This window comes from Oncorhynchus mykiss, chromosome 9 (assembly GCF_013265735.2).
Source record: "Oncorhynchus mykiss isolate Arlee chromosome 9, USDA_OmykA_1.1, whole genome shotgun sequence".
Classification (NCBI taxonomy): Eukaryota; Metazoa; Chordata; class Actinopteri; order Salmoniformes; family Salmonidae; genus Oncorhynchus; species Oncorhynchus mykiss.
Window position 1 is genome coordinate 10,150,215 of NC_048573.1, and position 26,840 is coordinate 10,177,054.

Here is a 26,840-nt window from a genome sequence, read left to right on the forward strand (position 1 = left end):
GTCTCATTGCTCGTTCTCTGTTATAAGCCCAGCAACGTGCACAAGGCAGTAGGCTATGTGCCAGAATTCATTTCACAAAGCAATTAGCGGGAAAACACAAATTGTCAAAAGCGCACATGCATTTTCATGTGACAAGAGATGAAAATATTCATTACAAATTTTGAAAGACGAGAGATCTAAAGATGTAACAACTGGCATGGGTTGCTAACAACTAGCATGGGTTGCTAACAACTAGCATGGGTTGCTAACAACTAGCATGGGTTGCTAACAACTAGCATGGGTTGCTAACAACTAGCATGGGTTGCTAACAACTAGCATGGGTTGCTAACAACTAGCATGGGTTGCTAACAACTGGCATGGGTTGCTAACAACTGGCATGGGTTGCTAACAACTAGCATGGGTTGCTAACAACTAGCATGGGTTGCTAACAACTAGCATGGGTCGCTAACAACTAGCATGGGTTGCTAACAACTAGCATGGGTTGCTAACAACTAGCATGGTTTGCTAACAACTAGCATGGGTTGCTAATATGACTAGAAGTGTGCGTTTGGCTAGTGGACAATACAAGAAAGTACAACATGAGAGAAATAGACTTCCATATGCCTTTGAAACCAGTAGTCTTCATAAAATAATTGGCTCTCCACAGGTTAGATTTTTACTTTTGAAGCCAGGTAAGACATGCCTCATTAACATGAAGTAAAATGTTTGGATTCCAACAATTAAGTGTACGTTTCTAAAATGCATCTCATTGCAACGAGGTACGATTTTTAAAAAAGAAGCTGTTTTTAAACACACGATTGCATTTCTTGTTGAAATAAAAGCATGTTTCAGTCCAGCAGTAATGAATGAGGTGTTTGAGGAGCTGTAGGAGCCAGCAGCTGTCCCGCTGTCTGACAGCGGCTCTGTGTCTGTACGCTGAGTGTGTGTGATGAACATAACGACTCACGAAAATACCCAGAAGGCAATTTAATTCCACAAAATGTATGCAAATGCCCCTATAGCATAACCGGTCAAATATATATACATCGACTGGTATTTCCATCTACGAAAAGGCTAAAAAAAAACATATTATACAATGGGATTATTTTATTTTTTATTGGACAATTGGGTAGTGGCAGTTAACACATTTGTTTTGGTGAGCGGGGGGGGGGCAAAAGCAGGCTATTACCGGCTAACGGAACTCTTAGCACACACGCTCAAAGCACAGCAATCACAGTCTTGGCTAGAGTCCATCTACTGCAGCTGGACGGGCTGTTATCGACAAAATAACATCACCTGCTTCTCCGGTGAGAGACAGACAGAGACAGACGCACAACCACTCACCAGGTGTTGTACAGGCATGGGCGCGGGGGCCATGGGAACAGGGTTCCAGGCCGTAGTGCTGGTCATGGTCTTGCTCTGCCAGTTGTGTCCCCCAGTTAGTCTCTTCTCTCCAGACTGGCTCCACTGCATGTCTGGCCTGAACACCGGGGCACACAGAGACAAAATACACCGTGCAAAAACACCACACTCGTTAATCAACTGTCACTATATCCTATTTGTGACAATCCGACGCCAGCGGTTATAAACAGATATAAAAAGGCATGTCTATAACGTCGTTAATATATTGCAGCTAAAGCTCTTCACTGTGTCGTCGCAGACAGGCAAGCTGCTTCAGTTTCTGGTTCGTTTTTCAACGTATTTGAGAAGCACAGAAGCTCTGGAGATGGGTGGGTCCCTAACACAGGTCCGTGGGATGGCAGTCCGTCTCGGGAAACCACTGCAGTGGTGTGTCCCAAAACTACATTTACATGCTACGTAGCAAACTATCCAGAGTGTTGATTAACGCCACATGATGGTTTTATCATTAAAAACGTCAGACTATTTTAGTGACTTTTCTTGGTGTACCTTCTATCCCTTTCTCTCCCCGATTTCGTGAAATCCAATTGGTAGTTACAGTCTTGTGACCAGAAGTCTTAGTTTACAGTCTTGTCCCTTACGGACTCGGGAGAGGTGAAGGTCGAAAGCCATGCGTCCTCCTCAACCCGACCCTGCCAAGCCGTACTGCTCGCTTAACCTGGAAGCCAGTCGCACTAATGTGTCGGTGGAAACACCGTACATCTGGCGACCGAAATCAGCTTGCAGGCGACCGGCCCGCCACAAGGAGTCGCTAAAGTGTAATGGGTCAAACCCTCTCCTAACCCGGACGACGCTGGGCCAAACCCTCTCCTAACCCGGACGACGCTGGGCCAAACCCTCTCTTAACCCGGACGACGCTGGGCCAAACCCTCTCTTAACCCGGACGACGCTGGGCCAAACCCTCTCCTAACCAGGACGACGCTGGGCCAAGACTATCACTTATTTTAGTAGTGTGTTTTATGTCCAGAAGCAGTCTACTGTGTGTTATCAGCACTGCCTGCCTGGGACTGGAGTACAGTAGGATGGCAGACCGCCATAGCCCTCTATTGTCTAGGGAAAACGCTGCAGTAGTCTGGCTCTACATCACATCCACACACACTTACTTCTTGGCTGGGGCTCCTCCGAACTGCAGATCTGAGGAGAGAGAGAGAGAGAGAGAGAGAGAGAGAGAGAGAGAGAGAGATGGGTGAGGTGTATTTAAATCTCCAGAGAGAGAGAGAATCTAAGCCAGACAGACAGAAAGCCAGCCAACCCTGGGGAGTAGTGAAGGCTCCTAAATACTGTTTACAGTAAGAGTAGCGGCTTGTGATCAGTGGCTCCCTACTGGGTCCCCTCTCACTGTCCTCTCTCTGTCTGCCCAAACTTCTGATAGCTACTAGGGCCAATCCCTACCATTAGGTAATCCAATGGACCAAGAGGGAAAGAGGCGTAGAGAATAGGGGGGTAGAGGAGAGAGGGGGAGAGGAGAGAGAACAGAGGGGAGAGAGAACAGAGGGGGAGAGAGAACAGAGGGGGAGAGGGGAGAGAGAACAGAGAGGAGAGAGAACAGAGAGGAGAGAGGGGGAGAGGAGAGAGAACAGAGGGGAGAGAGAACAGAGGGGAGAGAGAACAGAGGGGGAGAGGAGAGAGAACAGAGAGGAGAGAGAACAGAGAGGAGAGAGAACAGAGAGGAGAGAGGGGGAGAGGAGAGAGAACAGAGAGGAGAGAGAACAGAGAGGAGAGAGAACAGAGAGGAGAGAGAACAGAGAGGAGAGAGGGGGAGAGGAGAGAGAACAGAGGGGGAGAGGAGAGAGAACAGAGAGGAGAGAGGGGGAGAGGAGAGAGAACAGAGGGGAGAGGGGAGAGGAGAGAGGGGGAGAGGAGAGAGGGGGAAAGATTAGAGGGGGAAAGAATAGAGGGGGAGAGGAGAGAGGGGCAGAGGAGAGAGGGGCAGAGGAGAGAGGAGAGATAACAGAGGGAGAGAGGGGGAGAGGAGAGAGAACAGAGGGAGAGAGGGGGAGAGGAGAGAGAACAGAGGGGAGAGAGAACAGAGGGAGAGAGGGGGAGAGGAGAGAGAACAGAGGGAGAGAGGGGGAGAGGAGAGAGAACAGAGGGGAGAGAGGGGGAGAGGAGAGAGGGGGAGGGAGAGAGGGGGAGAGGAGAGAGGGGCAGAGGAGAGAGGGGCAGAGGAGAGAGGGGGAAAGGAGAGAGAACAGAGGGGTAGAGAACAAAGGGGTAGAGAACAGAGGGGGAGAGAACAGAGGGGGAGAGAACAGAGGGGGAGAGAACAGAGGGGGAGAGGAGAGAGGGGGAAAGGAGAGAGAACAGAGGGGTAGAGAACAAAGGGGTAGAGAACAGAGGGGGAGAGAACAGAGGGGGAGAGAACAGAGGGGGAGAGAACAGAGGGGGAGAGAACAGAGGGGGAGAGAAGAGGGGGAGAGAAGAGGGGGAGAGAACAGAGGGGGAGAGAACAGAGGGGGAGAGAACAGAGGGGGAGAGAACAGAGGGGGAGAGAACAGAGGGGGAGAGAACAGAGGGGGAGAGAACAGAGGGGGAGAGAACAGAGGGGGAGAGAACAGAGGGGGAGAGAACAGAGGGGGAGAGGAGAGAGGGGAGAGGGGGAAAGGAGAAGAGGAGAGAGAACAGATGGGGAGAGGGGGAGAGGAGAGAGGGGGAGAGGAGAGAGAACAGAGAGGAGAGAGAACAGAGAGGAGAGAGGGGTAGAGAATAGAGGGGTAGAGAATAGAGGGGTAGAGGAGAGAGGGGGAGAGGAGAGAGAACAGAGGGAGAGAGGGGGAGAGGAGAGAGGGGCAGAGGAGAGAGGGAGAAAGAATAGAGGGGAGAGGAGAGAGGGGAGAGGAGAGAGAACAGAGGGGGAGAGAACAGAGGGGGAGAGAACAGAGGGGGAGAGAACAGAGGGGTAGAGAACAGAGGGGTAGAGAACAGAGGGGTAGAGAACAGAGGGGTAGAGAACAGAGGGGTAGAGAACAGAGGGGTAGAGAACAGAGGGGTAGAGAACAGAGGGGTAGAGAACAGAGGGGTAGAGGAGAGAGGGGTAGAGGAGAGAGGGGTAGAGGAGAGAGGGGTAGAGGAGAGAGGGGTAGAGGAGAGGGGGGTAGAGGAGAGGGGGGTAGAGGAGAGAGGGGTGGACCAAGGAGGAGAGGAGAGGGGGGTAGAGGAGAGAGACATGGAGAGTCAGCACAAAGAGAAAGACACAAGGAGACAGACGAGGACACAAAAGAAGTGTGTCTCTGTATAGTACTCACTGCCAACGAGGTTGGCGAGGGAGGAGTCCAGGTCATTGGCCAGCAGCTTGCCCCCTGGGTGGTACCCTGGATGGGGGTGACTTGGGTGGGGGTGGTGGAGGGCCATGGGGGGAGCCTGGTTATGGTTTGACACTGTGGGCTTCAGCAGGTCCCCAAGAGCATCAAACCCTGGAGGACACAGAGACACTGGTTAATACAACACACACACACACACACACACGATACATACACACACACACACACACACACACACGATACATACACAAGGATATCAGCATTACACAAAGCGTAGGCTACGAACTCACACACAGATGGGCTATGAGGTTAAAAGAAAAGCACAGCATGCAGGACAGATTTGAGAGAGAAATGACTTGGGGGGGGGGGGGGGGGGGCAGGATCAGGTTGTGGGATATCATGAGAGTGATGAAGTCTAAAGGCTTTCCTGTATTTCTATGCTTGGGGCTTCAGTCGCTGTGTCTATTCATTGTATTTCTAGGATTCAGCCTCATGGGGCGGTAGCTGTATTTGACTGATGATGGATTTCTGTTATTGAGTCATTAGGCTGATCGATTCTATTCATTACATTTCTAGACTAAAACAGTAGAAGTGTAGCCCATTTAGTTCTACCGTTTCTAGTCAGTCACAGTTGACACAATAATAATTATTTATTTTTTTCAAATCTATTTCTAGCCTGAGTAGGCTAGCTATTTTTGTGTGCTGATGAATTTTAATGTACTCGTTGTTGTGGAGTCCGATGGATTCTATTAACTCTGTTTCTGGATGAAAACAGTAGCTTTTTATCCTTTCTATGTATCCTGGGGCGGCAGGGGGCCTAGTGGTTAGAGCGTTGGACTAGTAACTGAAAGGTTGCAAGTTCAAATCCCCTAGCCGACAAGGTACAAATCTGTCGTTCTGCCCCTGAACAGGCAGTTAACCCACTGTTCCTAGACCGTCATTGAAAATAAGAATGTGTTCTTAACTGACTTGCCTAGTTAAATAAATAAATAAATAAAAATCCTATTTCTAGGCCCAGCAGCTGTGTTATGATGGATTGATGTTCTTGTGGTCGGCATGTTGTGAAGTCATTACGCTGATTGAGGCTGTGTATTCTAGCAGCCAAGACGCCCGCAACACACACCTGTTCTGTAGTAATGTATACAGGGTTGATTAGTTATACAGCCGTGAGAGTCAATGAGAAATCAAGTAATTCACGGTGTAAACGTTAAATTATATTACTAGAACCACGGTCTAGTCTGGTCCTCATTCTGCTAATGGGGACACAATACCACACACAGAGACAGAGAGAGAGAGGAGACCGAGACAGAGAGAGAGGAGACCGAGACAGAGAGAGAGGAGACCGAGACAGAGAGAGAGGAGACCGAGACAGAGAGAGAGGAGACCGAGACAGAGAGAGAGGAGACCGAGACAGAGAGAGAGGAGACCAAGACAGAGAGAGAGGAGACCGAGACAGAGAGAGAGGAGACCGAGACAGAGAGAGAGGAGACCGAGACAGAGAGAGAGGAGACCGAGACAGAGAGAGAGGAGACCGAGACAGAGAGAGAGGAGACCGAGACAGAGAGAGAGGAGACCGAGACAGAGAGAGAGAGACCGAGACAGAGAGACAGCGAGACAGAGAGAGAGACAGAGAGACAGAGAGACAGAGAGAGTGTAATGGAGAAAGGAGCAAAGAGACAAGCCTAGCCAGGCTGACAGGAGGAGAACGACAGAGGGGACGGACGGAAGGGGGAGGACAGACGGACAGAGGGGGACGGACGGAAGGGGGGGGGACGGACGGAAGGGGGAGGACGACAGAGGGGACGGACGGACGGAAGGAAGGGGGAGGACGGCAGAGGGGACGGACGGAAGGGGGGGGACGGACGGAAGGGGGGGGGACGGAAGGGGGAGGACGACAGAGGGGACGGACGGAAGGGGGGGGGGGACGGAAGGGGGAGGACGACAGAGGGGACGGACGGAAGGGGGGGCGGACGGAAGGGGGAGGATGACAGAGAGGACGGACGGAAGGGGGCGGGCGGACAGAAGGGGGAGGATGACAGAGGGGGACAACAGAGGGGGACAGACGGAAGGAGGAAGACGACAGAGGGGGACAGACGGAAGGAGGACGACGACAGAGGGGGACAGACGGAAGGAGGAGGACGTCAGACGGGGACGGACGGAAGGAGGAGGACGACAGACGGAAGACGCCATTCCCTCATCTCCTCCCACCCCTTCCTCATCTCCTCCCACCCCTTCCTCATCTCCTCCCACCCCTTTCTCATCTCCTCCCCTCCCTCCCTCATCTCCTCCCACCACTCGACTAAGAGCAGAGGGAGTGGAGAAGAGGAGGAATAACATTTGGTGAGGAAGCTGTGTCTAGCTTCAGGAGTGTGTTGACACAGCAATGCATCCCAGATGGCAACCTATTCCCTACATACTACACTACTTTTAACCTGAGCCCTATGGGGTGTTGTGTAGTATGTAGGGAATAGGGTGCCATCTAGGACTCCACGTTGACGAAGTAGGAACTTCCTGCTTGGTTCAGCAGGAAACAGAGGGGAAGGATCAGAGAAAACCAGCACATTCAGCAAAGAGAAAGAAGAGAGCCTCAAACACGCAAAAAAACAAGAAAGAAAGAAGAGTTAACCGTTAGCTGAGTGTTTGGAGGGGCTCAGATTGAGAGAATAGAGGCAGTAGAGGGAAGAGGGGAATAGATGAAGAGAGGAGAACAAATGGAAAGGTAGTGCCTCTGAAGATGATGGCTGGGACGGGGTGACGGCTGGGACGGGGTGACGGCTGGGACGGGGTGACGGCTGGGACGGGGTGACGGCTGGGACGGGGTGACGGCTGGGACGGGGTGACGGGGGTGACGGCTGGGACGGGGTGACGGCTGGGACGGGGTGACGGCTGGGACGGGGTGACGGCTGGGACGGGGTGACGGCTGGGACGGGGTGACGGCTGGGACGGGGTGACGGCTGGGACGGGGTGACGGCTGGGACGGGGTGACGGGGTGACGGCTGGGACGGGGTGACGGCTGGGACGGGGTGACGGCTGGGACGGGGTGACGGCTGGGACGGGGTGACGGCTGGGACGGGGTGACGGCTGGGACGGGGTGACGGCTGGGACGGGGTGACGGCTGGGACGGGGTGACGGCTGGGACGGGGTGACGGCTGGGACGGGGTGACGGCTCCCAACCAGAAAGTAAGAGGTTGATTAGTCTAACAGCTAGTTGTAATCATAGGTAGTAAGCTAAACCAAGACAGAGTTATTCATTTAGTGTATGGTTCTCTTTACCATCAGCGGCTGGCTGCACGCCGTTATTGGCTATTCCTCTAGCCCCGCCCCCAAAAACAGCATCAAAATCTACACTTATGGAGGACTCAGCTTGCACAGCGGCACCTAGGAGACAGAGGTCAGAGGTCATGAGACTGTCGTCAGGGCTACATACAACTGGCTTCAGGCGGAAGACATTGTGAACACAGAGGAAGCACTGGCTGGCTCTCAGTAAATCATATTTATTCATCTCTGTTGCTAGGGAGCATGGGGCCATCAGAAGAGCGTCATAACGCTGAAGTAAAGGTTTTAACACTGTCGTTAACCGCTACATAGGACACACTTGAATGTTTCTAATAGAAAAGAAAAATGGTGGCTAGACGAATGAACGGCCGGCGAATGGATAAACGCAGGAATGACTGAACACATGACACAGGAAATACATTTTTATATTTACTAACTAAAAAGAGAGGCGTATTCAGAGACCAAAATAACGTCTAAACATTGAGGCTTGTCAGGACAAACCGCTGATCAACACTCTGTATCTCCCCCCTCCTTCTGAACCAGAAGTTCAGGAGGTTAAGTGAGAAAAACAAACTACCAAAAGTCTGTGTGTGTGTGTGTGTGTTGATTAGTAGCGTGCATGTCTATGTCCTACCTCCCCAGGCAGTGGCGGCTGTAGAGATGGAAGGAGTGCTCTGGACAACAGGGGTGAAGGCTGGCTGTAGGTCAAACAGATCACTACTGAGGTTGGGCATGCTGGAGGGGAGGGAGAGAAAGAAAATCAACCCGGGAGTAAATGGGATTAAAATTGCCCTTCTACTTTATCAACATATCTTTAAAAAAAAAGAGGACTGCTAGCAATGATTAACCCAAGACAACAAACCCCAACAAGTAATCAAATCATAGATCTGTCATTTGCGTAAATATCAGCTTTGACATACGCAGAGCGATAATAACTGATCATGTGAACGACAGCATTTTTAAACATCAAAAACGTTGATTCAATTCATTACGTCTTTTTGATTTGATCACGGCACCTTGGACTACGGTGGTTGTTGTTGAGACGGCCCATAGACTTATTATCTATAGTAACTGTTATAACCACCTGTCATTAGCATGTTATAACCACCTGTCATTAGCATGTTATAACCACCTGTCATTAGCATGTTATAACCACCTGTCATTAGCATGTTATAACCACCTGTCATTAGCATGTTATAACCACCTGTCATTAGCATGTTATAACCAACCACCTGTCATTAGCATGTTATATATGTTATAACCACCTGTCATTAGTATGTTATAACCTACCTATTGGTGGATGGTGTGTTGAATAGCTCCATGGCCTGGTTGGTGTTGTGGTTGACACTGCCCATAGACTGTGTACTGGGGGAGGCAGAGGGAGGAAGGGACACACCGATCTCCTTCAGACGCTGGTCCTGGAGGAGCAGAGAAACACACTGTCAAACATTGACTACGAGTTGGCCAACACACCTGACTTTACTAACATGTTTTAGCCTTGAGCTGATAAATTATTATTTATATGTAGATTTTCTCAGCGTTTATAGAGAACAGTATGACGGACCAGTGTCAGCGTGTTCCAAGGACAACTCAAAACATCTTCAGCTGGAAAATGTGACCTGTCAACATGTTTTCTGCAGGACTATTTACTAGCTCGACTAGAACTCTGCTGCATTGTTCCTGTCTCCATCCACAGAGCTCATCTAAAACATTCAAAACGCACACAGCAGTTATATCAATGAAGCACAAAATAAGCCAGAAGTCACAACGTGTTGTTCCCAGCAAGCGGTTTGACCTTCCCCCGCAGCCTCATAACGGGTGGAGTGTGTGAAACGTCCAGCGATGCTTTCAGGCAGTTCGATCTGAATATGAGTCGTGTTTTTCTGTAGTTTCGTTGTTATGGTATTTCTATCGCCCAACTGAAAATGGTGTTTAGTGGAGCAATATAGTTGTAAACTTGTGTACTGTTGTAATGATGTTTAGTGTATCAGCGCTCCCCTTCTAAGGCCTGCTGTCTCTCCTTATAACCCCTTCCTCGTGTGTGTGTGTGTGTGTGTGTGTGTGTGTGTGTGTGTGTGTGTGTGTGTGTGTGTGTGTGTGTGTGTGTGTGTGTGTGTGTACTTGTTTTTCTACCTTATCAGGACCCCAATGTCCTCACATTTCACCTTATTGTTTTCCTACCTTATCAGAACATTAACTTTTTTTGAAAAGTCAGGACTTTAATTTGCTTGAATACTATTTTAAGCTTAAGGGTTAGGTTTAGGGTTTTGGTTACCTACGTTAGGTTTAGGGTTTTGGTTACCTACGTTAGGTTTAGGGTTTTGGTTACCTACGTTAGGTTTAGGGTTTTGGTTACCTACGTTAGGTTTAGGGTTTTGGTTACCTACGTTAGGTTTAGGGTTTTGGTTACCTACGTTAGGTTTAGGGTTTTGGGGTAAGGTTTTTGGAGTTAGGGTAAGGGGTTAAGGTTAGAGTTAGGTTAAGGTTAGAGTTAGGTTAAGGTTAGAGTTAGGTTAAGGTTAGAGTTAGGTTAAGGTTAGAGTTAGGTTAAGGTTAGAGTTAGGTTAAGGTTAGAGTTAGGTTAAGGTTAGAGTTAGGTTAAGGTTAGAGTTAGGTTAAGGTTAGAGTTAGGTTAAGGTTAGAGTTAGGTTAAGGTTAGAGTTAGGTTAAGGTTAGAGTTAGGTTAAGGTTAGGTTAAGGTTAGAGTTAGGTTAAGGTTAGAGTTAGGTTCAGGTTAGAGTTAGGTTCAGGTTAGAGTTAGGTTCAGGTTAGGTTCAGGTTAGAGTCAGGTTAGAGTCAGGTTAGAGTCAGGTTAGAGTCAGGTTAGAGTCAGGTTAGAGTCAGGTTAGAGTCAGGTAGAGTCAGCTGTGTCCAAGTGAATCAGTGTAATGATGTACCTGTACCTTGAGGGCCTGCAGTCTGGCCTGCTCCTCTTCCAAGGCCTGCAGTCTCTCCTTCTCGTCCATGCGGCTGAAGGACATGCCTGTACTGGACAGAGACGTCACCGCACTGGACAGAGTGGACGCTCTATAGTGGGAGAACAGGGAGAGAGGACAGGTTTTCTATATCGTATAAACATGAAGAGGATAAACCAGAGGTTTAGATAGAGTATATACACCACTGGTAGCAGCGATAGTCTCTGATTCAGAGGGGTGGGGTTAAATGTGGAAGACACACCTCTCTGATTCAGAGGGGTGGGGTTAAATGTGAAAGACACACCTCTCTGATTCAGAGGGGTTGGGTTAAATGTGGAAGACACACCTCTCTGATTCAGAGGGGCGGGGTTAAATGTGGAAGACACACCTCTCTGATTCAGAGGGGCGGGGTTAAATGTGGAAGACACACCTCTCTGATTCAGAGGGGTGGGGTTAAATGTGGAAGACACACCTCTCTGATTCAGAGGGGTGGGGTTAAATGTGGAAGACACACCTCTCTGATTCAGAGGGGTGGGGTTAAATGTGGAAGACACACCTCTCTGATTCAGAGGGGTGGGGTTAAATGTGGAAGACACACCTCTGATTCAGAGGGGTGGGGTTAAATGTGGAAGACACACCTCTCTGATTCAGAGGGGTGGGGTTAAATGTGGAAGACACACCTCTCTGATTCAGAGGGGTTGGGTTAAATGTGGAAGACACACCTCTCTGATTCAGAGGGGTTGGGTTAAATGTGGAAGACACACCTCTCTGATTCAGAGGGGTGGGGTTAAATGTGGAAGACACACCTCTCTGATTCAGAGGGGTGGGGTTAAATGTGGAAGACACACCTCTCTGATTCAGAGGGGTGGGGTTAAATGTGGAAGACACACCTCTCTGATTCAGAGGGGTGGGGTTAAATGTGGAAGACACACCTCTCTGATTCAGAGGGGTGGGGTTAAATGTGGAAGACACACCTCTCTGATTCAGAGGGGTGGGGTTAAATGTGGAAGACACACCTCTCTGATTCAGAGGGGTTGGGTTAAATGTGGAAGACACACCTCTCTGATTCAGAGGGGTTGGGTTAAATGTGGAAGACACACCTCTCTGATTCAGAGGGGTTGGGTTAAATGTGGAAGACACACCTCTCTGATTCAGAGGGGTGGGGTTAAATGCGAAAGACACATTTCAGTTGAATGCATTCAGATGGACAACTGACTTGGTATCCCCATTTCCCTTCATGTAAATGCTGACAAAATTGTTTGAAATTCAACTCGTCTCCACTAGGAGGAATGTCTTAAGGGTTTTATGGTAAAGTATAGCTATGCTCTTCTTATACAGGTTTTATGGTAAAGTATAGCTATGCTCTTCTTATACAGGTTTTATGGTAAAGTATAGCTATGCTCTTCTTATACAGGTTTTATGGTAAAGTATACGTTTTCATGTGCTTCTTCCACAGGTTTTACGGTAGACATAATGCGGTGGTTCAATGCCAGTCCAGTCGTACAGTACCTGGTGTCAGCACTGAGCTCCTTGGTCTTCTTCCCCTCCAGAGAGGCTAGGTGCTGCTCCAGAGCCTCCAGGAGACTACTGGGGGCCTGGGGGAGGACAAGGGGAGTAGAGGGAGGAGAGGGGAGGACGAGGGGGAGGACGAGGGGGAGGACGAGGGGGAGGACGAGGGGGAGGACGAGGGGGAGGGCGAGGGCGAGGGCGAGGGCGAGGGGAGGAGGACGAGGACGAGGGGAGGAGGACGAGGACGAGGGGAGGAGGACGAGGACGAGGGGAGGAGGAGAGGGAGGGAGGACGAGAGGGAGGACGAGAGGGAGGACGAGAGGGAGGACGAGAGGGAGGACGAGAGGGAGGACGAGAGGGAGGACGAGAGGGAGGACGAGAGGGAGGAGGAGAGGGAGGACGAGAGGGAGGACGACGGGGAGGAGGAGACAGGGAAAAGGGGATGAGACTTGCCAAAATAAAACTCATTCTCACTGTACCCGCTCTGTCACTCATTCAGTCCCAGAAAATCCCTCTCAGAATAGAACCAAGGCTTTGTCCCCAATAGCTCCCTATTCTATTCATAGTGCACAAGGCTCCAAAGCAGTGTACTCTATAGGGAATAGGGTGCTACTGGGGATAAAGCCCACAGCTACATGCACTCTGTATAAAGTAGGTTAACAACAACAGGTTCCAGGAAAACAGATCAACATCTGAACAGAGTGGAAGAGAGGGAGGAAACAGAACAGGAGGGAAAGGAGGGGATGAGTGGAGGTGGTTGAGAAACATGTGGACAGTTCACATTTTGTCCTGTCTGGTTCGTGCCAAAATATACACAAACACCCGGTAGGGGTCATAGCCTAGTTGGACAAGGCTGGTTCTTTGGCCTGTGCGTCCCAAATGCATTAAAGAGAGATGAGGGTGCCATTTCAGATGCATCCCAAGAGAAAAAGGAAGAGATTGCTTCGATTGGAGGTTGTGTCTGAAATAAGGGATGGGCTGCTGTGATGGGGACCATAAAGAGATAACAAATCAGACTTCAACGAGGGGCAGCAGTGGTTCGGGGGGGCCCACATCCATACACCAGTAGTGCACTACTTTACACAGAGCCCTATGTAGTGCACTACGTTACACCAGAGCCCTATGTAGTGCACTACGTTACACCAGAGCCCTATGTAGTGCACTACTTTACACAGAGCCCTATGTAGTGCACTACTTTACACCAGAGCCCTATGTAGTGCACTACGTTACACCAGAGCCCTATGTAGTGCACTACGTTACACCAGAGCCCTATGTAGTGCACTACGTTACACCAGAGCCCTATGTAGTGCACTACGTTACACCAGAGCCCTATGTAGTGCACTACTTTACACCAGAGCCCTATGTAGTGCACTACGTTACACCAGAGCCCTATGTAGTGCACTACGTTACACCAGAGCCCTATGTAGTGCACTACGTTACACCAGAGCCCTATGTAGTGCACTACGTTACACCAGAGCCCTATGTAGTGCACTACGTTACACCAGAGCCCTATGTAGTGCACTACGTTACACCAGAGCCCTATGTAGTGCACTACTTTACACCAGAGCCCTATGTAGTGCACTACGTTACACCAGAGCCCTATGTAGTGCACTACGTTACACCAGAGCCCTATGTAGTGCACTACTTTACACCAGAGCCCTATGTAGTGCACTACGTTACACCAGAGCCCTATGTAGTGCAATACTTTACACCAGAGCCCTATGTAGTGCACTACTTCACACCAGAGCCCTAGGTAGTGCACTACTTTACACCAGAGCCCTATGTAGTACACTACTGTTGACCACTATGGGACATGAAGGTAGCAGCTCTATAGTGATCTGGTCCAAAGTAGACCAAGTGTAGATCATTTAGAGCACAGCCAGGGGCCTCTGTTTAGACAGAGGAAATATTAGCTCCGACACACACTGTTCTATTCCCTCCTACTAAATAACCACATTCCACCTTGACACACAGAGAGAGATAGGAGAGAGAGAGAAAGAGGGGGGGAGAGAAAGAGGGGGGAGAGAGAAAGAGGGGGGAGAGAGAAAGAGGGGGAGAGAAAGAGAGGGGGAGAGAAAGAGAGGGGGAGAGAAAGAGAGGGGGAGAGAAAGAGAGGGGGAGAGAAAGAGAGGGGGAGAGAAAGAGAGGGGGAGAGAAAGAGAGGGGGAGAGAAAGAGAGGGGGAGAGAAAGAGAGGGGGAGAGAAAGAGGGGGGGAGAGAAAGAGAGGGGGAGAGAAAGAGAGGGGGAGAGAAAGAGGGGGGGAGAGAAAGAGGGGGGGAGAGAAAGAGGGGGGGAGAGAAAGAGAGGGGGAGAGAAAGAGAGGGGGAGAGAAAGAGGGGGGGAGAGAAAGAGGGGGGGAGAGAAAGAGAGGGGGAGAGAAAGAGAGAGAACAAAAGAGAGAGTACAAAAGAGAGAAGTAAAGGGAATTGTTGTTATTTTAACCGCTAGTCTTCCCCCGACAACAAAAAGTCTCTCTTTAAAAGTTTAAAGAGTGAAAAAGGAAAATGTTTTGCTGTCATTGTTACAACTACGATGTCTTAATGCATCGCAGGGCTCCAGGCATTTCTACAACCAGCCCGTGTGAGCCTAAGTTGAACAATATAGGTGCAAATAAAGAAATGTAGGACTAGAATGAAAAATATTTGAGATTTTAAAAAGACGGAATCCTTAATTCCAGGTCGCACAGCTAAATATTTAGGTTGCACTGTAGAGCCCTGCATAGCATGCAAACATTACAGTCATAATCAGGGGGTCAAATATAGGTTCAATTCATACGCTAAATGGGTGAAACACATTCTTTATTATACTTTAGCAGCTCTGTGGCTGTCTGATTAAAGGAAATAGAGGACCTTTCAATGTATATAGCTGACCCCTGACCCACTCTGGGTCTGTCTGGACGTGCGTTCATGCATGGGGTGGGGGGGGTTCATGCAAACCAGAGCACAAGCTAAAGTAAAGTCAACAACCTCATGTCACAGCAGTCACCACAACTAAGGTCATTGACTTCACTCTTCAGCTGAAGTAGTGCTGGTGTTTCTAGGGAGGGGAGATGCTGGGGGGAAAAAGCATTACAGTAAGTAACCCACCACCTACAATGCATGATCCTTTAACGGCCTGTTGGGGGGGAATGGTAGAGGGCTTGTTTTACTTTACAGTGGTCTGCAACTTATAATGATGTTTCACATCACTGCCAAGCTCATTGCCTGTCTGGGACTCCACAGTCACAACTCACTTTGAAACAAATGACTGAACCAACAGGGTAAGCACAACACATGTTGAAGGCAAAGAGAAAGGAGTACAGAGAAAAGAGGGAGATCAACAAAATGACAGACAGAGAGAGACAGCGAGAGAGACAGCGAGAGAGACAGCGAGAGAGACAGCGAGAGAGACAGCGAGAGAGACAGCGAGAGAGACAGCGAGAGAGACAGCGAGAGAGACAGAGCTGTTACATGAATGAATGGATGAAGATGTGTGTGTGTGTGGAACCAGAAGAGGTGAAAATATAGACTGACCTGTGAGAGATCGGGGATATCACCCTGATCTATTCCAACTTGCTGTTGTCACAGACACACAACGGAAAACAAAACAGGCCAACGGAAAACAGGGGGAAGGGAGAAAATAAAACAAGGGAATCATTACTTCCATGCAGTGACCAGGGCGCTGCGTCCCAATAATATCTCCTTCCTCCTGAAGTGTGCACTTGATCACTACTTTCCACAAATGTAAAAGCATTGGATTGGAGGATGCTAGTGTGTTTCTACATACCAGTAATTTCCTTTCAAACCCATGTCGTGTGTATGTACCCACATGTGTAACTGATACAAACAAACACTTAATGGGGCCTCAACGGCGTCGGTTAATGGGGATCCGAATCATTCAAACCATGAAGAGAAGTGTACAAGTGCACACTTCAGGAGAAAGGAGAGATTATTGGGACGCAGCGTTTGTAAACATCGAAAAACAACAATGGAAACAAAATGAAGATTCCAATCAAACATGCTGACACAACCGGATCGATGAATATGATTGGACGATCTTGAGTATGCCCTTGTGACTGACCAATGGGAGACGAGACATGGTGAGAGTGTGGTGAATGAATGGTGAGCAAATTGAACACACATTTAAAATAGTTCCAAAACATTGAAACTGTGGGGCGAGAGAGAGGGGGAGAGAGGGGCAAGAGAGAGGGGGAGAGGGGAGAGAGGGGGAGTGGGGCGAGAGAGAGGGGGAGAGAGAGAGGGGGAGAGAGGGGCGAGAGAGAGAGGGGGAGAGAGGGGCAAGAGAGAGGGGGAGTGGGGAGAGAGGGGGAGTGGGGAGAGAGGGGGAGTGGGGAGAGAGAGAGGGGGAGTGGGGCGAGAGAGAGGGGGAGAGAGAGAGGGGGAGAGAGAGAGGGGGAGAGGGGCGAGAGAGAGGGGGAGTGGGGAGAGAGAGAGGGGGAGTGGGGAGAGAGAGAGGGGGAGTGGGGAGAGAGGGGGAGTGGGGCGAGAGAGAGAGAGGGGGAGTGGGGAGAGAGGGGGAGTGGGGCGAGAGAGAGAGAGAGAGAGAGGGGGAGTGGGGAGAGAGGGGGAGTGGGGAGAGAGGGGGAGTGGGGCGAGAGAGAGAGAGGGAGAGAGAGAGGGGGAGTGGGGAGAGATGGGGAGTGGGGCGAGAGAGAGAGAGGGGGAGTGGGGCGAGAGAGAGAGGGGGAGTGAGAGACGGGAGAGAGAGGGGGAGTGAGAGACGGGAGAGAGAGGGGGAGTGAGAGACGGGAGAGAGAGGGGGAGTGAGAGACGGGAGAGAGAGGGGGAGTGAGAGACGGGAGAGAGAGGGGGAGTGAGAGACGGGAGAGAGAGGGGGAGTGAGAGACGGGAGAGAGAGGGGGAGTGAGAGACGGGAGAGAGAGGGGGAGTGAGAGACGGGAGAGAGAGGGGGAGTGAGAGACGGGAGAGAGAGGGGGAGTGAGAGACGGGAGAGAGAGGGGGAGTGAGAGACGGGAGAGAGAGGGGGAGTGAGAGACGGGAGAGAGAGGGGGAGTGAGAGACGGGAGAGAGAGGGGGAGTGAGAGATGGGAGAGAGAGGGGGAGTGAGAGATGGGAGAGAGAGGGGGAGTGAGAGATGGGAGAGAGAGGGGGAGTGAGAGATGGGAGAGAGAGGGGGAGTGAGAGATGGGAGAGAGAGGGGGAGTGAGAGATGGGAGAGAGAGGGGGAGTGAGAGATGGGAGAGAGAGGGGGAGTGAGAGATGGGAGAGAGAGGGGGAGTGAGAGAAGGAATGAGAGCACCTAACCTCCACCCCATCTAAGGGTCATTTTTGGAGGTGTTCAGCTGCGTACATGAGTTGGCGTACTCTCTGTGTGTGTGTGTGTGTGTGTGTGTGTGTGTGTGTGTGTGTGTGTGTGTGTGTACACGTCTATGGCCTTTTCTCATTGGGCAAAAGTCCGTCCTCTCTCTCCCCCATCCTCCGGGAAAACAATAAGTGCTCCACAAGTGTGTGGTATCAGAGAGAAACACACATTTAAAAACACGATAGACTATGTTTTATCTACAAAATGTCAGAGTTAAAAACCTAATTATCCCAATGCACCTTTATTTTGGGATCCACCCCAGTAAACGTAATTTGCCTGATGTGGGAGTGGAGGAGCTACTGGGGGTGTCCCAGAGGTAAAGCCCAACGAAGCAGACCGTAGACCAAAGTCTGGGGAGGGGCATCTGCGACAGCCGAAGAGACTCAGGTCAACACGGCTGCTTTCCGTTTTTAAACTTTTTACTGAATTAATGTGGAAATAAACGCTCTGTACCTCCGTATGACACACTGAAACTGGAGGCATAACTTGTGTACAATTCATTGGTTAGAGGTCTCAAATATCCCTTTCATTTGTATGTCCTGTAGCTTTACAATCACAGCAAAGTCGATTCCTGTTTCAGTCTTTGGCCACATTTGAATGGGTCAACCAAAACACCCCGATGACTGGTTGACAAATAGTTCCCCCCCCCCACAATGCAGCTGGTGAGATGCTACCGCAGCGACTTCAAAAAACCGGCATGACCTTAATTCCCGTGATTTTTGTAAAGCTCACGCCTCAACATGTAGTCTGACAGTTTTTATAACCATAATGCAACACCGAACAACGGTCACCGATGTGATTCGCCCGAACATTCCTTTCATACAAGGGCATTTTCATCCTAGTTCACTCTCCTCGCCGCCTATCCTCGATTACCTTTGACCTTATTGAAAAGTAGACGAGAGAGGACGGAGAGAGAGGACGCAGGATTTGGCCTGTGAGTTTGCGTACAGTGTGCGTGTGTACCTCTGCTACTTTGAGAAACTCAGACAGCTTGGTCATCCTGTACAGGAACTTCTTATAGATGTCCAACGCCTCTTTACACTGACCCTTCTTCAGATCAAAATACTTCTCTGAGACAGAGACAGAGAGAGAGAGAGGATAGGAGACAGCAGAGACAGAGAGACAGAGAGAGACAGAGAGGATAGGAGACAGCAGAGACAGAGAGACAGAGAGAGAGAGAGGATAGGAGACAGCAGAGACAGAGAGACAGAGAGAGAGAGAGGATAGGAGACAGCAGAGACAGAGAGAGGGAGAGAGAGAGAGGATAGGAGACAGCAGAGACAGAGAGAGGATAGGAGACAGCAGAGACAGAGAGAGAGAGAGAGAGAGGATAGGAGACAGCAGAGACAGACAGCAGAGACCGAGGAGAGCAGAGGGATAGGAGACAGCAGAGACCGAGGAGAGCAGAGACAGAGGACAGCAGAGAGAGAGAGAGAGAGAGAGAGAGAGAGAGACAGGATAGGAGACAGCAGAGACAGACAGCAGAGACCGAGAGCAGAGACAGAGGACAGCAGAGAGAGAGAGAGAGAGGATAGGAGACAGCAGAGAGAGAGAGAGAGAGAGAGTACAAAAAAGCCATTAGTAGAGGGAGACACTCAGAAATACATCTCAACCTGTCAAGACAGAGCCACAGCATTGCATTGCATTACACACACACACGACAGCGGAGCTCACATCAGCCTATAGACAACCTGTAGTGTTCATTGATATTCCCTGTCTGAGAGTCTAACATAGCAGATTTAAAACCACATCAAATTGGCACAAGAACTTTAAATCTCATGGCAAGAAGAAGCACAATGTGATAACAGCCACCAGTACCAATCTAGAGATGACAGCTCAGTCTACATACAATTATCATCAGTACCAATCTAGAGATGACAGCTCAGTCTCCCTCCGTACCAATCTAGAGATGACAGCTCAGTCTACATACAATTATCATCAGTACCAATCTATAGATGACAGCTCAGTCTCCCTCCGTACCAATCTAGAGATGACAGCTCAGTCTACATACAATTATCAACAGTACCAATCTAGAGATGACAGCTCAGTCTCCCTCCGTACCAATCTAGAGATGACAGCTCAGTCTACATACAATTATCAACAGTACCAATCTAGAGATGACAGCTCAGTCTCCCTCCGTACCAATCTAGAGATGACAGCTCAGTCTACATACAATTATCAACAGTACCAATCTAGAGATGACAGCTCAGTCTACCTCCGTACCAATCTAGAGATGACAGCTCAGTCTACCTCCGTACCAATCTAGAGATGACAGCTCAGTCTACATACAATTATCAACAGTACCAATCTAGAGATGACAGCTCAGTCTACATACAATTATCAACAGTACCAATCTAGAGATGACAGCTCAGTCTACATACAATTATCAACAGTACCAATCTAGAGATGACAGCTCAGTCTACATACAATTATCAACAGTACCAATCTAGAGATGACAGCTCAGTCTACATACAATTATCAACAGTACCAATCTAGAGATGACAGCTCAGTCTCCCTCCATACCAATCTAGAGATGACAGCTCACAGTCTACATCCAATTATCATCAGTACCAATCTAGTGTTGCCAGCTCACAGTCTTCATACAATTATCATCAGTACCAATCTAGTGTTGCCAGCTCACAGTCTACATCCAATTATCATCCGTACCAATCTAGAGATGACAGCTCACAGTCTACATCCAATTATCATCAGTACCAATCTAGTGTTGCCAGCTCACAGTCTACATCTGTACCAATCTAGTGTTGCCAGCTCACAGTCTACATCTGTACCAATCTAGTGTTGCCAGCTCACAGTCTACATCTGTACCAATCTAGTGTTGACAGCTCACAGTCTACATCCAATTATCATCAGTACCAATCTAGTGTTGCCAGCTCACAGTCTACATCCGTACCAATCTAGTGTTGCCAGCTCACAGTCTACATCCGTACCAATCTAGTGTTCCCCAACATGTCAGTGTCTAAGAGGTGTCTGTATACTAGGGTTCCCCAACATGTCAGTGTCTAAGAGGTGTCTGTATACTAGGGTTCCTCAATATGTCAGTGTCTAAGAGGGTTCCCCAACATGTCAGTGTCTAAGAGGGTTCTGTATACTAGGGTTCCCCAACATGTCAGTGTCTAAGAGGGTTCCCCAACATGTCAGTGTCTAAGAGGGTTCTGTATACTAGGGTTCCCCACATGTCAGTGTCTAAGAGGGTTCCCCAACATGTCAGTGTCTAAGAGGTGTCTGTGTACTAGGGTTCCCCAACATGTCAGTGTCTAAGAGGTGTCTGTGTACTAGGGTTCCCCAACATGTCAGTGTCTAAGAGGGTTCCCCAACATGTCAGTGTCTAAGAGGGTTCTGTATACTAGGGTTCCCCACATGTCAGTGTCTAAGAGGTGTCTGTATACTAGGGTTCCCCAACATGTCAGTGTCTAAGAGGGTTCCCCAACATGTCAGTGTCTAAGAGGGTTCCCCAACATGTCAGTGTCTAAGAGGGTTCCCCAACATGTCAGTGTCTAAGAGGTGTCTGTGTACTAGGGTTCCCCAACATGTCAGTGTCTAAGAGGTGTCTGTGTACTAGGGTTCCCCAACATGTCAGTGTCTAAGAGGTGTCTGTGTACTAGGGTTCCCCAACATGTCAGTGTCTAAGAGGGTTCTGTATACTAGGGTTCCCCACATGTCAGTGTCTAAGAGGGTTCCCCAACATGTCAGTGTCTAAGAGGGTTCCCCAACATGTCAGTGTCTAAGAGGTGTCTGTGTACTAGGGTTCCCCAACATGTCAGTGTCTAAGAGGGTTCCCCAACATGTCAGTGTCTAAGAGGTGTCTGTGTACTAGGGTTCCCCAACATGTCAGTGTCTAAGAGGTGTCTGTGTACTAGGGTTCCCCAACATGTCAGTGTCTAAGAGGTGTCTGTGTACTAGGGTTCCCCACATGTCAGTGTCTAAGAGGGTTCCCCAACATGTCAGTGTCTAAGAGGGTTCTGTATACTAGGGTTCCCCAACATGTCAGTGTCTAAGAGGGTTCCCCAACATGTCAGTGTCTAAGAGGGTTCCCCAACATGTCAGTGTCTAAGAGGGTTCCCCAACATGTCAGTGTCTAAGAGGTGTCTGTGTACTAGGGTTCCCCAACATGTCAGTGTCTAAGAGGTGTCTGTGTACTAGGGTTCCCCAACATGTCAGTGTCTAAGAGGTGTCTGTGTACTAGGGTTCCCCACATGTCAGTGTCTAAGAGGGTTCCCCAACATGTCAGTGTCTAAGAGGGTTCCCCAACATGTCAGTGTCTAAGAGGGTTCTGTATACTAGGGTTCCCCACATGTCAGTGTCTAAGAGGGTTCCCCAACATGTCAGTGTCTAAGAGGGTTCTGTATACTAGGGTTCCCCACATCTCAGTGTCTAAGAGGGTTCCCCAACATGTCAGTGTCTAAGAGGGTTCTGTATACTAGGGTTCCCCAACTGGTGCCCCGGGGGGCGACTTCAGCCCTCCGGTAGTTTAACTCGCCCCTCCAAGTTTTCGGAGAAAAACAAGGACATAAAAGAACAACAGGAAATCAGCTCCAAGTGATTTCAAATTTTTGAAATCTGTTCCCAACTATTCCCAATGGAGACACGTAATCGTATACAATCGTAAGCAAGGTTTGAAAATGATCATGTTTTAGTCAAATATTATATCCGTTTGGGATTCTTGGTCAAATTGCAGTCTCCAAATGATTTGTAATTGTGTTCCGGACCCCCGTACATCCACTCAATCATTTTTATTTTTAATAAAAATCGGCCTGCAGCCGAATTGATAATCCTTATTCCTTTACTCAGCAAGAAAGAATGGTTAAATCTGATTCTAGGCCTGTCCTTACCCAGTAGGTTGATGACACCCTCGTTGTAGGCAGCAAACAGACGGATGGAGTCTTTAAACAGCAGCATGAAGGCTGCATTGATGACTCCGTTAGTTAACTCATTAGGGTTGGCCTGGACGGAGACAGGGAGACAGGAAGACAGGGATGGAGAGGGAGAGGATGAAGAGGGGAAGAAGGAGCGGGCCGAGGAGGAGGAAAGAGGGAGGAAGAGAATCATTTCAAAAACATATTTCTCGATCTCCAAAAATCACAAAATGAAACGTCAGTTCACATCTCTCCCACTATATACACACACATTCCGTTGAACACACACTTACCTGGAAGTCTAACAGTGCGTCTAGTTGGTTCTGGATAATCGGTAACGTCTTGATGAGCTTCTCTGTGCTCATGGTGCGCATCACACCGTCAATCCTGGAAAATATACACACACATTTGTAGTTAGTTTCCTTTTCCTGGACCAGCTGGTAGTGGCAGGTTGCTAAGGCCCGTTTTACCCGATTCATTACATAGAGGCAACCTGACTCGTACTGGGCTGACTCAACTTGGCTCAGCAGGCCGGCCGGGACAGTCCTAGTAGGCTCAGTAGGCCGGGCCAGTAGAGCTCAACTTGGCTCAGTCCGGTACAGTCCTAGTAGTCTCAGCAGGCCGGCCCGGTACAGTCCTAGCAGGCCGGCCCGGTACAGTCCTAGCAGGCTGTATATATTAACTATTGTGTCCTACCCTCTCTTCATCTTGGTAAAGTCCACAGCCACCAGTCTGTAAGACATGGCCTTCTCATTCAGATAGCGGCTGTACCGACGGATGAACGTAGACATGTCATAACCTGGAGAGAGAGAACGAGAGAGAGGGGGAGAGAACGAGAGAGAACGAGAGAGAGGGGGAGAGAACGAGAGAGAACGAGAGAGAGGGAAAGAACGAGAGAGCGAGAGAGAAAGAACGAGAGAAAGAACGAGAGAGAGAAAGAACGAGAGAGAGAGAGAGAAAGAACGAGAGAGAGAGAGAGAAAGAACGAGAGCGAGAGAAAGAACGAGAGCGAGAGAAAGAACGAGAGCGAGAGAAAGAACGAGAGACAGAGAGAGAGAAAGAGAGAACACAAGAGAGAGAACGAGAGAGGGAAAGAACAAGAGAGAGAGAACGAGAGAGAGGGAAAGAACGAGAGAGAGAGAGAGAGAACGAGAGAGAGCCTTTGAGCCAACCTCATTTGATGGAAACCACCACAGTACCCCCAGTGAAACCTCTCCCACCCCACTAAAATGGAGAGAATCTGAGACCAAAGCCGTGTGTGTGCGTGTGGAATCATGCGCTAGTAAGTGTGTTGTAGCACATATCATACCTTGCAGAGCACCTTTGTCCAAGAAGTTGTTCAAGTTGAAGAGGGTGTTTCTAGAAGCCAGATACTGGATAAGACGCTGAGAAAAATGGAAGGAGAAAAAAAAAGGCAGAAGTCTCAGGTCAGAATTAAAGAGTTCCTGACTAAAACGGGGTCAGAGAAATCCCATGTGCGCGTCCAAAATACCACCCTATTCACTACTTCAGTCTGGGCTCTTAATACAACGACTGCGCTATTTAGGGAACAGGGTGCTATTTAAGATGCATCCCATCTCTTCAAGTATCAACATGGACTACATTCAATTGGCAGGGATGAGGGGGACACACACACACACACACACACAAGGCTGGGAATTCCCGGGAAAGAGGCGCCCTCTGCTGAGACATGAGCAGTCTGGAACATCAACGTTCCTAGCTGATGTTCCCCATCTATTCCTGGTTCAGACGGAGCATCTCAGAATGCGGGGGATTCACACGACACTCTTCTAATATCCATCACACTTCTGTGACAGACAATGAACTCCCCTAAGAAAACATGGAAGGACTAGAAACTGACCTTGATCTTATTCTCTCTCTCCAGCATTTATCAGAGTAATTAGGAAGATGTTGTCATGAGTTTTTTTTTTTTTAAGGACTGGTATGAGAGCTGAGAAAAACATGCTCTGTGGATTGGGTGTGTGCATCTGTGATTGCACGCGTGTGTGTATAGCTAACTAAGCATTTGGCCTGTGGCAAATGCGAGAGGAAGCGAGAGGAAAGAGAGCAGAGAGAGAGGAGCGGAGAGAGCGAGAGGAAAGAGGAGAGAGAGAGGAATGAGAGGAGAGAGAGAAGAAAGAGAGAGGAGCGGAAAGAGAGAGGAGCAGAGAGAGAAGAAAGAGAGGAAAGAGAGAGAGGAAAGAGAGAGAGGCGCAGAGAGAGAGAGGCGCAGAGAAAGAGAAGAGCGGAGAGAGAGGCGCAGAGAAAGAGAGGAGCGGAGAGAGAGGCGCAGAGAAAGAGGAGCGGAGAGAGAGGCGCAGAGAGAGAGGAATGAGAGAGGGGAGCGGAGAGAGAAGAAAGAGAGGAGCGGAGGACAGAGAGGAATGAGAGGAGAAAGAGAGGAGCGGAGAGAGAGAAGAAAGAGAGAGAGGAGCGGAGAGAGAGAAGAAAGAGAGAGAGGAGCGGAGAGAGAGGAGAAAGAGAGAGAGGAGAAAGAGAGAGAGGAGAAAGAGAGAGAGGAGAAAGAGAGAGGGGAGCGGAGAGAGAGGAGAAAGAGAGAGAGGAGCGGAGAGAGAGGAGAAAGAGAGAGAGGAGAAAGAGAGAGAGGAGAAAGAGAGAGGAGAAAGAGAGAGAGGAGAAAGAGAGAGAGGAGAAAGAGAGAGGAGCGGGAGAAAGAGAGAGAGGAGAAAGAGAGAGGAGCAGAGAGAGAGAGGAGCGGAGAGAGGAGAAAGAGAGAGAAGAAGAGAGAGAGGAGCGGAGAGAGAGAGGAGCGGAGAGCGAGCAAGAGAGCAGAAAGGAAAGAGTGAGCGAGAGTAGAAGAAAGAGAGAGTTCAACAGGACCACACAACACAATTGGCCCAGAGCTCATGTGATCTTATAGATCAGAGAGAATTCATGAGTATTGCTTTCATTGGAGCGTTCACTCAACTTGATTAAATCCAATTGATATGCATCAAATGGGTTGAATTGTTCCAAGATGGAGACATGGGAACCTCTCCACTGCCACAGCCTGCAGATTGATGAATTGATTCAGAGGAGAGAGAAGGGAGGGGCCTATGCCGCTCGGTATATTTATATGTTAACTCAGCAAAAAGAAACGTCCTCTCACTGTCAACTGTGTTAATCTTCAGAAAACTTAACATGTGTAAATATTTGTATGAACATAACAAGATTCAACAACTGAGACATGAACTGAACAAGTTCCCCAGACATGTGACAAACAGAAATGGAATAATGTGTCCCTGAACAAAGGGGGGGTCAAAATCAAAAGTAAGTCAATGCAGCTGGTGGCCACACCAGATACTAAGTACTGCAGTGCATCTCCTCCTCATGGACTGCACCAGATTTGCCAGTTCTTGCTGTGAGATGTTACCCCACTCTTCCACCAAGGCACCTGCAAATTCCCAGACATTTCTGGGGGGAATGGCCTTAGGCCTCACCCTCCGATCCAACAGGTCCCAGACGTGCTCAATGGGATTGAGATCCGGGCTATTCGCTGGCCATGGCAGAACACTGACATTCCTGTCTTGCAGGAAATCACGCACAGACGAGCAGTATGGCTGGTGGCATTATCATGCTGGAGGGTCATGTCAGGATGAGCTGCGACACCCCCCCCCGACCATGACGGACCCTCCACCTCCAAATCACTCCCGCTCCAGAGTACAGGCCTCAACGTAACGCTCATTCCTTCGACGATAAACGAGAATCCGACCATCAGACAAAACCGCGACTTGTCAGTGAAGAGCACTTTTTGCCAGTCCTGTCTGGTCCAGCGACGGTGGGTTTGTGCTCATAGGCGACGTTGTTGCCGGTGATGTCTGGTGAGGACCTGCCTGACAACAGGCCTACAAGCCCTCAGCCTCTCTCCCTGTGCCTGTCCTGCAGGTGTGATGTTCGGATGTACCGATCCTGTGCAGGTGTTGATACACGTGATCTGCCACTGCGAGGACGATCAGCTGTCCGTCCTGTCTCCCTGGGCATCTTTCTTTTAGTGTTTTTCAGTCAGTAGAAAGGCCACTTTAGTGTCCTAAGTTTTCATAACTGTGACCTTAATTGCCTACCGTCTGTCAGCTGTTAGTGTCTTAACGACCGTTCCACAGGTGCATGTTCATTAATTGTTTATGGTTCATTGAACAAGCATGGGAAACAGTGTTTAAACCCTTTACAATGAAGATCTGTGAAGTTATTTGGATTTTTACAAATTATCTTTGAAAGACAGGGTCCTGAAAAGGGGACTCTTTTTTTTGCTGAGTTTACATATTCTTATTCCATCCCTTTAGTGTAT

At 49.2% G+C, this 26,840-nt stretch overlaps 1 protein-coding gene across 12 annotated transcripts in view; it reads right to left on the bottom strand.

Annotated features, from left to right (window-relative positions):
* The window catches only part of LOC110531425 (phosphatidylinositol-binding clathrin assembly protein), a 72,663-nt gene that overhangs the window by 9,592 nt on the left and 36,231 nt on the right, over nucleotides 1–26,840 (bottom strand). For 3 of the 12 annotated variants that reach the window (XM_036987276.1, XM_036987275.1, XM_036987279.1), the window contains 15 exons: nucleotides 23,865–23,940; nucleotides 23,252–23,354; nucleotides 22,849–22,942; nucleotides 22,532–22,643; nucleotides 18,645–18,751; nucleotides 15,872–15,913; nucleotides 15,453–15,473; nucleotides 12,359–12,444; nucleotides 10,832–10,961; nucleotides 9,225–9,352; nucleotides 8,569–8,669; nucleotides 7,932–8,036; nucleotides 4,644–4,811; nucleotides 2,502–2,532; nucleotides 1,324–1,486 (listed from right to left, as the gene is read on the bottom strand). In XM_036987276.1, the coding sequence (XP_036843171.1) occupies nucleotides 1,324–1,486; nucleotides 2,502–2,532; nucleotides 4,644–4,811; nucleotides 7,932–8,036; nucleotides 8,569–8,669; nucleotides 9,225–9,352; nucleotides 10,832–10,961; nucleotides 12,359–12,444; nucleotides 15,453–15,473; nucleotides 15,872–15,913; nucleotides 18,645–18,751; nucleotides 22,532–22,643; nucleotides 22,849–22,942; nucleotides 23,252–23,354; nucleotides 23,865–23,940 (1,467 nt within the window). The remainder of the gene's footprint in view (nucleotides 1–1,323; nucleotides 1,487–2,501; nucleotides 2,533–4,643; nucleotides 4,812–7,931; nucleotides 8,037–8,568; nucleotides 8,670–9,224; nucleotides 9,353–10,831; nucleotides 10,962–12,358; nucleotides 12,445–15,452; nucleotides 15,474–15,871; nucleotides 15,914–18,644; nucleotides 18,752–22,531; nucleotides 22,644–22,848; nucleotides 22,943–23,251; nucleotides 23,355–23,864; nucleotides 23,941–26,840) is intronic. The other 9 variants (XM_036987282.1, XM_036987284.1, XM_036987277.1 and 6 more) reach the window with 8 other exon arrangements.